This window comes from Mytilus californianus, unplaced genomic scaffold (assembly GCF_021869535.1).
Source record: "Mytilus californianus isolate M0D057914Y unplaced genomic scaffold, xbMytCali1.0.p SCAF_4, whole genome shotgun sequence".
In the NCBI taxonomy this organism is placed as follows: domain Eukaryota; kingdom Metazoa; phylum Mollusca; class Bivalvia; order Mytilida; family Mytilidae; genus Mytilus; species Mytilus californianus.
Genome location: NW_026262690.1, coordinates 11,079,026 through 11,093,455, shown reverse-complemented (window position 1 = coordinate 11,093,455; position 14,430 = coordinate 11,079,026). Strand labels below are relative to the sequence as shown.

At 32.5% G+C, this 14,430-nt stretch overlaps 2 protein-coding genes across 6 annotated transcripts in view; both read right to left on the bottom strand.

Annotated features, from left to right (window-relative positions):
- The window catches only part of LOC127737462 (A disintegrin and metalloproteinase with thrombospondin motifs 18-like), a 270,986-nt gene that overhangs the window by 195,878 nt on the left and 60,678 nt on the right, over nucleotides 1–14,430 (bottom strand). The gene's annotated exons all lie outside the window — the stretch shown is intronic.
- On the bottom strand, nucleotides 2,360–12,890 carry LOC127737464 (ADAMTS-like protein 4). Its single transcript, XM_052248175.1, has 7 exons — nucleotides 12,830–12,890; nucleotides 12,159–12,294; nucleotides 9,675–9,792; nucleotides 8,157–8,246; nucleotides 7,444–7,616; nucleotides 5,888–5,951; nucleotides 2,360–4,137 (listed from the first exon to the last, which is right to left on the bottom strand). Exons 2-7 carry the CDS (start codon nucleotides 12,201–12,203, stop codon nucleotides 3,833–3,835), a joined length of 795 nt encoding a protein of 264 aa, XP_052104135.1. The 5' UTR covers nucleotides 12,204–12,294; nucleotides 12,830–12,890; the 3' UTR covers nucleotides 2,360–3,832.

The window sequence follows — 14,430 nt, the reverse complement described above, 5'->3', positions numbered from 1 at the left end:
CCACTGGAAAACGAGGATATATTGGATAGGAACAGAAATTTGGCCTTGCAACAGGTCACCTACAGACCCCTCGAAGAGTTGTTGCAAGGGTTCTTAACATGCAGCGAGCGAGGAACTTTCTCTCTACATCGAATTTACCGTCCCGGACGTGGCTGCGTACTTGATACATCCCGCACGGCAAACGACACCCCACTTCGGCAAGAATTTTACTGTCGGTCGGAAGAAGACCTGTAGTGACCATATTTCTATTCCTCAGTCACTCTTAGGTTGGGACGTCTGATGAATACTCGGGAATAGGCCGAATAAAAGTCATAGAAATTTTTTCCAATTATTCCCTTTTAAGTCTAAATTCTAGTTTTCGTAAAACATTAAGCTGCTTCGAAGTTTTTTCCATCAGTTTATCATGAGTTTTTTTTAATTCGTTGTATGTTAATATCCTATGAACTTTGAGAGATTATGTTAATACAGTTTTGTAAGGTGAAGCAAGGATAGACAGAGGAGTACTTAAATCCTTAAAATTTAAATTATCAATGTTTTTGTTGGGTATTAACATAATCACCACATCTTCTCAAGTTAGTGATTCAGTAGACATCTTGATAAATGGACAAGAAACCCTTGACTCGCCAAAAATGTCATAAGAAGCACGTATACTGACTTTTATGTCCAGATAATGCAGCAGACACTACATTGCATGTTTGAAAACACGTGTCTGATGAAACTGATATATAATTCTTGCTGCAATCAACCGAGATATATATTGGGTTAAATTGTTACCTGTATAATATTGCTTCATATCGTTATATACAAATTATATTTCTATGTTAGATGCATTAACAGGATTTCTGTCTAATCCCTTCGTACCCCTGTATAAAACATGTACTTTAAAACATCACTTGATAATAAAAGCTAAAAGGCATTAGAAATTTTTGCGGGAATTTGAATTCTTCATGTGCAGATTGTCCATATTCTATTGTTATAAAGGTCTATGTTAAAAATCTTTTAAATGAAAATAAAACTATTTGCGTCCTTGAAAGTATGTAAGATACCGGTTGATTAATCCAACCAGCACGGTGTGTGAAATCCAGAAATGCCTTTGTATTAAAAAATATTAATCTGTGGAATAAGGCATAGAAAGTTCAATTTTAAGCGCTTGTCCAAAGAAAATATTAAGCCCACTCTACCAAAGAAATAATGTTTACAAGCCATAGAGTTATCCAAAATTACATTCTACATAGTACAATTGGAATCAATCTAGAGTTGTTGTTAACTGAAAATGAGCTAAGCACTCTTAAACATTGGAACACAGTGAAGGCCTTAAACTAAAACGTTTTCACAGCTTTGGATAAGTGATGATATACAACGTTCATTGGATTAGCTAATGCATTTACATTTTAATCATTCTTATAAAGAAAAAAATATTAGTAACATCCATCTACAAAAGGAAAAAAAATACAAGATTTGGTTTGCACATTTATAGAGTTACTTTACAATTATAAAGCAGTAATTCATTTCGGTTAGGACGAAGAAAGGCAACAGTAGTATACCGCTGTTCGAAACTCATAAATCGATAAAGATAAAAACAAATCCGGGTTACAAACTAAAACTGAGGGAAACGCATCAAATATAAGAGGAGAACAACGACACAACAAAAACACAACATTAAAATGTAACACACACAGAAACGAACATAATATAACAATGGCCATTTTCCTGATTTGGTACAGTACATTTTAAGAACAAAAATGGTGGGTTGAGCCTGGTTTTGTGGCATGCCAAACCTCCCGCTTTTATGGCAACGTCAAACACAACACCAAAACGACAACATCACATGACAGGACCACAATACAAATAAATGGGAGAACATATAGGACAAAGAAACACACGGATAATAGCTAACAAGGCACTAGGCTTAAAATTCAATACGCCAGACGTGCGTCTCGTCCACACAAGACAATCCAGTGACGCCCAGACGAAAAAAGTCCGAAAGCCAAAACAAGCACAAAGCTGAAGAGCACCGAGGACTAGAACTCCCAAAAAGTTGCGACCAACACGGCCAGGGTTTTCTGCCTGGGTCAAGAACATCCTTATTACTTAGAATAATTTATAATTTTGCAAACAGTAAATTTTATAAAATGACTATACAATAGATATACATGATAAAACCGAAGTGGGGACTAACTACAGAATAAAAACGGATACATTACATAAAACAACTTAATTCAACACATAAAAATACACAGCCAAAGCCTCAATGCACAAAGTGACGTCACATTTGAAATTCTAAAAAAAAACACACAAAGTGACGTCACATTTGAATTTGTAAAAATATTTCCCAAAAATAAGAAAGGATTAGGATTGATTCAAGATTAGATTGGTAATACTGACATTACATTTATTAATAACAATGAAAATAACAATACTTATTAATATCAAATTGTGGTAGTAATTAGATAATTAATTGTATTATCTAGCTATGTCGGTGTTTCTTCTGAATCAAACTGTAAACCAAATATATCGTATAAATTTCGTTGAACCAAACTAAAATCTAATAAATGAAGGGGGTGATTAATTATCTTTACCATAACACACGAATATAACAGAAAAGACGTTAAGACATTTGACAAAATCCGACGAGAATAACAAATATAACATCAAAATGAAATACATGAATTTGGGATAGAAAAGTACCGTGACACGTCTTATAGCAATACGGTTTCACACTCAGCAAAACAGTCACAATCGGGAATAAGTCACGTTCGGTAATTAAAAGATCAGACGACGTAATGACAAACCACAATCTAACACGTGGTAAAAATGTCCTTAGTTAGTTTGGACAAAGTCACATCGTATGGATCAACCAATTCGTGATGGTGTCCGTAAAATTTACGGAGTGTCATTTTTAATCTGTCCTGCTCATAACTTTGTTGGAGCAGTCTCTGCGTAAGGAGCACACTCCTGTATATGAAGTCCGTATAGTGTGAACAAGCACGAGAATAACGTAGCAATTGAGATATGTAAACACCATACGAAGGAGCAGAGGGTATGTTACTACTGAGAAATGGGAAATTGATAATTGGGAAGTTGAAATCGTCCCGTTTATAAAGGATAGGGTTGATTTTTCTGTGAATACATGGTGACTATTTTTCCTCCAAGTTGTTTGTTGTTTTCTTGTTGAGAATGATTTTTCTGATCGTTTCCTGAATGGAATAACCCTCGAAGAAACACAAAGACATAATACTCTGAACATCGAATAGCAAACTACTAAGTATGGCAACAATGAGCACAAGGTTAAACTTTGCAATTGTTTTTAAACTAGATGCGTCATTCCTAGATACATCGTGTATTTTTCGTGTTTTATTTTCTAAACTACGTGGTGAGCCTACAGTCAATGTGGAAGTAATTGTTAAACTCGCAGGATTTCTAGTTGATTTGTCACTGGCTCCGAACAACAAATTAGTAGAAATGTCAGTCTTATCTGTTACAGATTCTATCGATGTATCTGTAGATTGTTCAGTTGAAATAGATGTTTTTGTTGGTATCAATTTAGATAATGAATCTTGTTCTGTTGATATAAATAAAGGCAACAGTAGTATACCAGTGTTCAAAGGTCATAAATCGATTGAGAGAAAACACAAATCCGGGTTACAAACTAAAACCGAGGGAAAAATATCAACTATAAGAGGAAAACAAACGAGCAACAGGAACACTGAAGTGAACAAAAAAGAAAAAAAACCCAAACATCTCGAACTTTATACAATTATTTTCACAATACTCGTCTAAAGAATTTTGATAACAATGGTGTTATGGGAAGGCAATTTTATAATTATTTTGATTACAAACGATAAGACATAACAGATAATCCAACCGAAACCATAACAGAAACAACAAAAATGAATATATGAATGTTATTAAATGTTGCCTTTGAATCTTGTTTTGTTGATGCGGTTGTCGACACTGGATCATATGTTGCAACTGAAGACTTTTCCGTCAAAAAAGATATGTTTGTTGTTATCGGTTTAGTTGTAGAATAATGATTTAATGATACAGTTGCTATATCCTTGGACGGTTCTATTTCGACAGCAGATAGAGTTGTTATCAATTCACTTGTTCGAACAGTAAACTGTTCACTGGTTTTTTCTACGAATTGAATATAACTTAATGATTACTTATAGCTGATAATGATAATATATGTGATTTGAACTTGAAATTACTTGGTTTAGTTTTGTTGGGTACGATATCAAAATGTTTAAAATGCGATTGATGAAGCATTCAGCCTATAAGTTTAACTGTAGTAAAAAAAACAAATATAAGACAAGTGTTAACACAATATAAACTGAAAAAAAGTGTTTTTCCTGAATTTTATGTTTTTATTCAACATCAACAACTAAAATGGTCGCTATGAGGTTACTATATATATTTTATCAACTTGTTACACAAAATTTTATTACTAAAGCTGTATGCATATAAGGAATAAGGAACTTTACCTGCATAATTATCATAGTTACCTTGTGTCTTTGTCCTTGTAAAAAACTCTATCTCACTATTAAGTTGTGCAATGATTCTCCGCATAATTTAAATCAAGCAACCTGGGTTGTCTTAATTTATAGCAGCAAAGCATTTCAGTAGGGTTAGAATTGCTCAAACAAATTGTATTCTATCTTTGATGAAGCACGTTTATGATGTTAATTATAAAATAAAAAACACTCAACTCATTATGTCATATTCGAATTTACAATGGTAGCGGAATCGAATTTTATGACCAATCATGTAAGGTAATGATACCGGTGTTTATAATAAACGCACTGACTCTTATGTTTCTATCATTATTTTTTGAAGGGTAAATAGTTATATATAAATATTTACATCAATACTCTCTCTCTCTATTTCTACGTGACTATGATAGTCGTTTAGCATCTGTCGTAAGACGAAGATTTACGCTTTAGTTCGTAAGGAGCATTTGTTATTTGCTTTTCTTATCATATATGAATTATATTTATGTAATAAATATTCTTCTACAATACTCCTGCCACTGTCTTTTGTAATTTACCCACACGAGAAATTTTAAAATTTTACTATTGAATATGTCAGTATCTAAAGTGAGTAAATAACCTGAACAATGGAGACATTTTAAATAACACTTTATAAATTAAGTGCGTCTCAGGCGCCTCTCTAAACAAATCTTATTCAGGAACTCTCAAACCCAAGCATCTGAATGCAATCAACAAAATATTTAAGAAAAGTATGTTTTGAATCATGTCAGTAACAAGGCAAAATATACTGAGATAATGATACCCTCGGAAACTGCCATAACACTAGTGGTGGTATAAACCAAGTGCTAGATAATAATTTTTGAGAAATTTTTACTTTAGTTTATGGACGTTACCAATAACCCTTAACAAGAAATACAAAGATTTTGAACTGTTAAATTGGAATAAATGAAAATAAGACTTGGTTGTGCCTCACCTGATGCTTTTGGGATATTTCTTTGTCTTTTACATATGGTTCTATATTAAACTTTGTGCCACAGTTACGAGAATCTTGCATTTTCAGATAAGAACCTTAATAATTAATTTTGATTCTGCCCAAACATTCTAATTATATAGAGTACCTAAAGATAAAATCATAAAATTTTCTTTCAGATTCACAAATTGATGGAGTTTGAAATGGCATGTCTTGAGTGTGCTGTCGCATCCGTCCTGTAGTCATGAACGAATTAAAAAACATTTACGAGATGCCAAACTATGCTTAAGTAACTGCTAAAACAAAACGTTTATTAGTCTGTTTGAATATGGACAAGGACACAATAAAGCGATCTCTCACTACTATATGATATACTGAACTAATAAAAGGATATTCACCAGTAATCAACTATGCTAATAAAACTTACTGTTGGTGGGCACAGAGTAAATATATTTTATTCCAGTATTAATGTTCGATCCGAAACTGTATACCTGTAAATTAAAAAAGGCAATTTAATGTTTTACAATTAACTGGTTGTTTCTATCTAGTGCAAATGGCCGTGACCTTTGACCTGCTGACTCCAATATCCATTGACGTCTGTCCTAATCTACATCTTTTATCTGCATAGGTTCCATTCAAATCAAGCAAGGGAAAGTAAAGTTACCATCGGGAAATAATTTTTCAAAAACTACTATATCAGTCTTAGTAATATTGACCCAAACGTTTGAAATATTGACCAAAACATCAATAAGCCTTTCTTATTCTATATAATCAACAGGGGATACTCAAGTTACCATCTAGAAACAATTTGTTTCCAACGGAAGACAGACGCACAAAACGGTTCCTACGCTATACTCGTTATCCAGTTATCTAAATGTGCAAATTTAACGTACATTTTTATACATATGAGTTATACATTGATATAACAAAGGTTATGAATGTTGAAATGATGAAATGATTTTTCTTTCTTTTTACAGAAAGATTTTACTTATTTCAGTAAAACTCTACACCGACTTTTTAAAGCGATCAAAAATAAATGTACCCCACCCAAATTCATCTGCATTGACTGTAAAAGAACGATATTATATGTCACATTATCTCTAAGTTGTGTATTTGTGGAAAATTAAAGGTTCAGCATACAAGAAAGTGTTTTTAAGTTTGATAATGAATAGTGTTTCAATTGTCGTAACCACAATTCCGCCCTCTTTTCCTCCAATGTCACCTTATACTTAAATGAGCAACTCGACGGTTCCACAAGTGGGATCTGCTTACCCTTCTGGTTTTTGTAGGGTTCTTATAAAAGGTTGCTTATTGTTTAGTTTTCTATGTTGTCTTTTCTGTACTGTTTGTCTCTTGATCGTTGGTCGTATTTTGCCATGACATTGTCAGTTGTTTTCGACTAATGAGTTTGAATATCACTTTGGTATCTTTCGCCTCACTTTTCTACTTCTTTATGTATGCCTTTATGTATGAGGGAGATTAGTGGAAAGTGTGTTGACAGTGGTTCAGTTGGATTTGCAAAGCACTATAATATCAGTGTGCCAATTGTGTGGAATAAATAATCTTTTTATGCATATATAAGATATCGATTTCAATCTAGTGTTGCTTATTTGTCAGTTGGTCAATTTCAGTGGAAGTTAAATGTCATTCTCCTTACTTTTTTGCAAGTATTAACATGAACAGGAAAACAAACCATAAACGGGATATTCACCCAGCACCAAGCTACACCTGCCCGTGAAGTTACTGTTAACAGCAAGTGTTATTTTGACATTGAAAAATTAAAAAAATTAATGTATGTACCATTGCAATTATTAAGATTTTTTTTTAATTCATGAAAGTGGAACTGATCAAGAAACTCACACTTTGTGAACTTCAGACTTATATGAAAATAAGAAGATGTGGTTTACACGTTGATGAAATGCAAAAATAGAACATTTCAATTTTAACATGAGAACTATTCACACAGCAAATGTTTTTACAAACCTTCACTATTACCGGCTTTGTCAATGGTCCTTCGGCATGCATTATCGCAACATAAGCATCATTATGCCACAAAGTTCCATCAACATTGACCGGACTATCTCCAGTTTGAAATTTTCTGCTACCATCGTTAATGCTACTCGTTATAATTGAAGTCCCGTCTTTATTGAATATTTCTGAAATGATAAAACGATACATTATAAAATTCTATACCTCAAGAAAATTCCATGTTTAAACGAAATCGTACGGAATAGTCAGTTGGTTTTTTCTTTTGAATTATTTCAAATTAATCAGGTCGTTTGATGTTTCTGTTGATTTTATTCACATTCGGTCATTTATGTAAAAGCTCTCTATACGGTATGAGTTTTGCCCAATGTATAAAATGGCCGGACGGTGCCCTCTAGTTGACAAAATACTCGTCCTATATTTTCTGCTGGATTTTGTCTCATAGGCACATACCATATCTCCTTATTTCTATGTCTGCTACGCATTCTTCATAAGTTCATAATGGTGACAATTACCATTGTTTATTAAAAAAGACTTGTGTACCAATATCGGTACTGAGAATCTCATATATGATTCAGATAATACATGTTATCTCTTAAGTACAAGTTAACCAAATTATGTAATTGTATTAAACCTGCAGTTACAACTCTCCAACCTGATATATAATTCTTGCAGCAATCAACCAAAATATATATTGGTTAAGTTGTTACCTGTATAATATTGCTTCATATCTTTATATACAAATGATATTTCTATGTTATATGCACCAACAGGAATTTCTGTCCAATCCCTTCGTACCCCTGTATAAAATACATATACCTTTAATATATCACTTCATAATAATAGCGAAAGGGCATTGGAAAGTTTTGTGGGAATCGGAAATCTCCATGTGCACATTGTCCATTTTCTTATGCTATACAGGTCTAAGTTAAACATCTCTTAAATGAAAAAAAAAAAAAACTATCTGCGTCCTTCAAAGGAGGAAGGATGACGGTGGATGCATTCAACCAGCACAGTGTTTGAAATCAAGAAAGGCCTTTAAAAAAATATTAAACTAAGGGAAAACAAGGAAAGTTCAATTTTATACCGCTGGATGTTCATATGATACATATAACATTTAGGTAATTTAGTCTAATTGTCAAAATTATGTCACGATTTGAATTTGAAATGCAACATGAAACGAAAACTATGAGAGTATCGTTCAAAGAGTCGATACATAATATTTTTAATTATGTGTATCTTGTACAAAAAATGAATAAATGATTAATGAAGCTTAAAATCAAGAAGTTCCTATGCTATGAATAATAAATAACGCTGTTAGATTTATGCAAAAATTGTCATCAACGGTAAAAAAAAACAAAGCACTGAACTTAAAACTACTAAGTTTCCATTAAACATGGTCAGGCTTAGGGTAAATGTAAGTGTTATCATTAATCAGATTTAATCGATTACAATTTTTCAAGTAAATACTATCTTCACTAATCACCCAAAAATCTGAATACATCTAATTTAACTTAATAAATTACTTTCAAAATACCTCGTAATCTTTTTTGATTACGTTCTCATTAAAATGGAAAAACTCTTAAATTGTGTCTATGGTCAATATACATACCATGTCTTAAATGAACATTTGTATTATTCATATTTAATAAATATATAATTTGTTAAAATAGTTTTGGTTACTTTGAGCATGTTAAGTTAATATGATGAATAGATATACATGTAATTTGATACCAACAACGTGTTATTTTAATGATTTGTTTAACCTTCATTCATTAACATCATTCAAATGGGTTATTTCTTAAACTGATTGTAATCAGATGTAATCAGATGTAATCATGATTACTTGCCAGTGTAATCATTAATTTAATTAGTTCATTTGAGAAATGGTGTAATCATTAATTTAATTCAATCGTACAATTGACAAAGTAATTGCTATTTAATTATTTACTTTGAAAGAAATCAGACCCATCTCTCAACTTGATTCTGTGATGACCTATATATTTGTTTCTCGTACGGTAGTTTTATCGTTTAATTTTGTATCTTATTCCTATAGTCATTTGGAAACCATTAATTAACTTCATATAAATAATACTTCAATTAGTCGAAGCTGTTAACAAATCTAATATGTGCCTTACCCTGATCATATAGTACAAACAATCTGTATATTGAACATTTTTATATGTTTGAAAAGACATTACAAATAATCAGCAAGTATTAATATTTACATTGAGCCACATCATCAGTAAAATTTCCCTCTCGGATAATACATGTACTATTATCACCATTACACACACCACATCCATCACGTACACCAGAATTAAGTGTATTGGCACAGTCAAATCTCTACAACAGTAACAAATTAATGTCAAAGAAGTGTATCCTTCTTATTTACATTTACAGTGTAATTTTATGATACATATGAAGAACAGCTTGAGGTCTTTGATTGCTCTTTTATCAATTTTGCAATGCACAGACCATACCGATAACGTTCTAACTTTATCAAGTTAAGTTGGCTTTAAATAATTTGGCTATTATGCTTCGCTTTGGGAGGTGTATTTCCTAAATATCCCCCTCCCCCTTGAGCGTATGGCTAACGTTTTCTTCGAACTCAATAAATAAAGAGGATTTGTTGTCTTAAACCTTCTGTCTTTAATTTGACATTACCAAGAAGGAGTTCATATGGTTGGTACATATAATAAATGTCGTAAATTATCCATTAGATTGTCTCTGTCATACAGATGCACACATAATCCTCTACACGTTCTTGACATAACACCGACCTTTCGTTCTCAAAGACTTCTAGAGGATGTATCTAGAAGAGAAGGAACTGTTTATCGTCTATTTCTCCAGATGTTGCTTAGTATTCAATGCATTAATGTTTGTTAAAATTGTCATTCTTTGAAATGAAGGAATTGTTTTTTTAATTTTGTGACCACTGGTTTTTTTTTTTAACTTCAAACTCTTTTCATATAAAAAAATTAAAGCCCTAAAGAATATATATTACCTTACAATAACCTTCTAAGCAAGCGTAATAAAAACCTGGGCGGCGGGAATATTTATTTGCATCAGCTGTATGTAAGGTTCCAGGACACGGTGTACCGTTTTCTATTAATCCAAATCTTGTAAAATCAGGTCTGGTATACCCTGGAGTTGATTCACAAAAAACTTCACATACACCGTGGTCTGAATAGAATTGTTTATTTTTTTAATGAAAAAAAAAATGTGAGGTAAACACCAATACATTAGCACCACCCAGAGAAAAAAACCCAAATACAAACGACTTCTGGTTAAACAACCACGGTTTTCGTACTCATTATAAAAATATGAAATTAAAGAGATGTGGTATGATTGACAATAAGACAACTATCCACATAAGTTCAAACGAAGTTGATGTTAGCCATTATAGGCAACCGTACGGCCTTCAACTATGAGAAAACCCATACCGTATAGTCGACTATGAAAAGCCTCGACATGAAAAAAATGAAACTATTTCAACTGAGAAAACTAATGGCCTGATTTATAACAAAACAATTTACAAAAAACAAATATGACAGACATGAACCAACGATAACCACTGAACTTCAGGTTGCTTACTTGTGACAGGCACATAAAAATGTGACGGGTTAAAACATGTTTGAAGACGCCAACGCTCCCCTACCTGGGACAATGGTGTAACAGTACAACATAAAAACAAACTGTAAAAAACAGTTGAAAAGGGCTTAACTTATCAGATCGATAGATAGCAGAAAAAACATCTAACAGAAACACAGACCGGACGCGGCAGGGTATTCATGCATGCCTGAAAACTAAAAAGATACAAAGTAAAGATCTGAGAGTACTCGCAGTAACTGAAGGCTACTTCAAAACCAATAACAACCAATAAAAATATCATGTATCTAAGACTAAAATATCAATCGGTTCACATCAAACATCCAATGGATTTAGAGCGAAGACATCGTTAACAGTAGGAGAAAAGCATGACCTTGTACAATGCAAAAAAAAAATAGATATTACCAGATTGTAATACCGTTAATGTGCAGTGTGTATAACAATAATATTAAGTATGGTTTTAATTTACTGATAACATTAGTTTTTTTTAGTAAGGGTAGTGAAATCATAACACATCTGCATAGTTTTTTTTCAAACCTTAAAAGAACCTTAAATACATTCTGTATAGGTTAACTATATTGGAAACCACGTATCAAAGACACACACAGCTACTAAAGCAGGCTAAGCTTAAAATGTATGCTCCGTGTTGAAGGCCGTACCTTGACCTATAATGGTTTACTTTTATAAATTGTAACTTGGATGGAGAGTTGTCTCATTGGCACTCATACCACATCTTCCTATATCTATATAATTTTTTATTTGGTTACCACTAATTCTGAAAAAAACTGATGGATTGTTAAGTTTGGTTAGACAGATAAATATTGAGGATTTCATTTTCTTAACTACTAGTATCAGAAACAGTTTAGAGTATCAGTTACCTGAATAATTATTGGATAGCTTATTTCAGTGTACTGAAACCTGTACCATGCGTTATCAGTTGTGAGGCAGTTAACACAATTAAGCATCCATTAAAGAATTTACTTTGAACGGAAATTTGGAATTTGTTTTTATATCTGATATTTCCTAAAGTTATGGATATATTGTTGATATACAATTCGTATACAGTTAATTAACGTGATGTCAAATGTTTTTCTACATACTAAATGATGAGTAAATAGTTCCTGAAGCTGTATATTCTGTTCCATTAATGATGTTGTTATCAATTAGTCTTTGACATGTCTCTGATGCACGTTGTATTATAAGATTAGAATCAATGGTACTGTCCCCAAGGCACGGCTGAAAAATATTATGAAAAGGATATTTGATGTTGAAGACAAAATGTGGAGCGTAGTTTTTCTATTTTGATAAAGATCATTATTACCATTGCACTGCTGCGATACCAATTAAATCCTATAAAGTGTTTTATTTAAACAATACTTCTTCTTAGGAACAGAAAAATCGTATTCAGAGTAATACTAATAACATCACATTGTTTCATATTTGTTAATCAGTTTATTCAGAAACATATAGATCAGATGCAGAACAAATGATGTGCTAAATGTACACTTGTGAAGCACATGAAATCACCAACGGGCTTTGGTAGGGTTTCTGTTGATCAGACTTTTTTTCGTTTTTTCCATGGTTTTGTCGGTTTTTGACTTATGAACTTCTATTTTCTCTTTGGTACCTTCTGCATCCCTTTGTTAGTGATAGAAAGTATGTAAATATTACCCTGAAATTATATGATAAGCCCATCACCATGCAAATGTTATAGCTTGATAATGAAAATTGTCAAAACAAATATATGAAATAAGAAAAAAGTAATAACTACCGTTAGACTGCAACCTTTCGCCTCGTATTCATTTCCATCGCAAATTGCAGTGTTCTTTGGACTACAAATATTAAAGAAAAAGATTTACTTATTTATCATTATAGTGTAAATTATACTGATTGAGATAATATTTGGCTAAGCCATGCGTAATATTTAGGTTCATGTTCAAATTCAGCAATCCTGTCCGTCTGGGACTTTTGAAATCATACCAAATCTCTTGAGTTTTATTTGTAAAAGTTCCTTAAAGACTAAGTTAACACAAATTTGAGAATTCAGTGCTGAGTTAAAGTAATGTACAATATCAGATGAATTCCTCCACATCTTTCCTTTATTGACGATTTAGTGTCCAAGTTTCAGTCATAGATGCCCGTCTATCATCATAAAAAGTTTAGTTAAACATGTCTAGAAATACCGATGAATAACAATGAAAATCGTCGTATAACCGTTTTCAAAGATGTGAATTGTCAAAATACAGTAAGTTAGTAAGTAAGTAAGAAAGTAAGTAACAAAATTTATTATTTTTTCTAGTGACCTGAGAAATATCAATGTGCCATAAAGGTATGTTTCAGAATCAGCAAATTATATCTACCCCATATGTCATTTTCAAAATCACAAAATATATATACAATTTCTTTTACACATATATTCATCACTTTCTTAATAAGGAATTACCAAAACAAACCTACGTTGGGTTATTACAAATTCTTCGTCTGTAAATCATTCCTCGTCCACATGTCCGGGAACAAGTTGTCCAGGTTTCCCAATCTGACCACCCTCCTGCACGTACTTCAGGATTAGTTAATTGAGCTTCAGACCAATGAACACACGCACCGCCAAAGCAGATCTAAGTAAAGATTCAATTGTTTGAATATAACAAAATAACCTTATAAACCTTTTGTGGTAAATTTCGTGTAGATGACAAATACAAGCTGAAAAAAGAACTACCATTCCAGAAATACAAACGATATAGCAACGAATGGTTACTATTATTTCAAATGTTGGATTTTGTTCTCGTGTAAAATTAAACATTTCCTTTATAAATCAATTAGTCAGATTGGAATTATGATATTGGTCTTAAGTCGACAATTATTTTCTTTAGGGCCTGTTTTTATTCATCTGTATAATCTTCTGCCATGTTTATCCTTTCATTTTATTGAAAGAACACTTAACATGTCGCCCTCATGACCTGGTAGCACAATACGGATAGTCTGTGCCAGAGAAGACGCCGGATATTTCCATTGCCTTAGCCATAATTCCGTCCTTTTGTCATTGAATAATTCCAAGTTTGGTGACTATGTTGACCACATCTATCCCATCGAACTCGAAACTAGAGGCTGTAAAGAGTCTGTGTCGCTAACCTAGGTATATGTACATATTCAGCAAAAAAGTGAAATAACAAAAATACCGAAGAGAAATTCAAAACGGAAAGTCCTTTATAAAATGGCAAAATCAAAAGCTCAACCACATCTAATGAATGGAAAACGACTGTCATATTCCTGCCTTGGTACAGGCATTTACTTATGTAAAAATAGTGGATTAAACCTGGTTTTATTGCTAGCTAAACCTCTCACTTGTATGCCAGTAGCATAGAATTACATTAT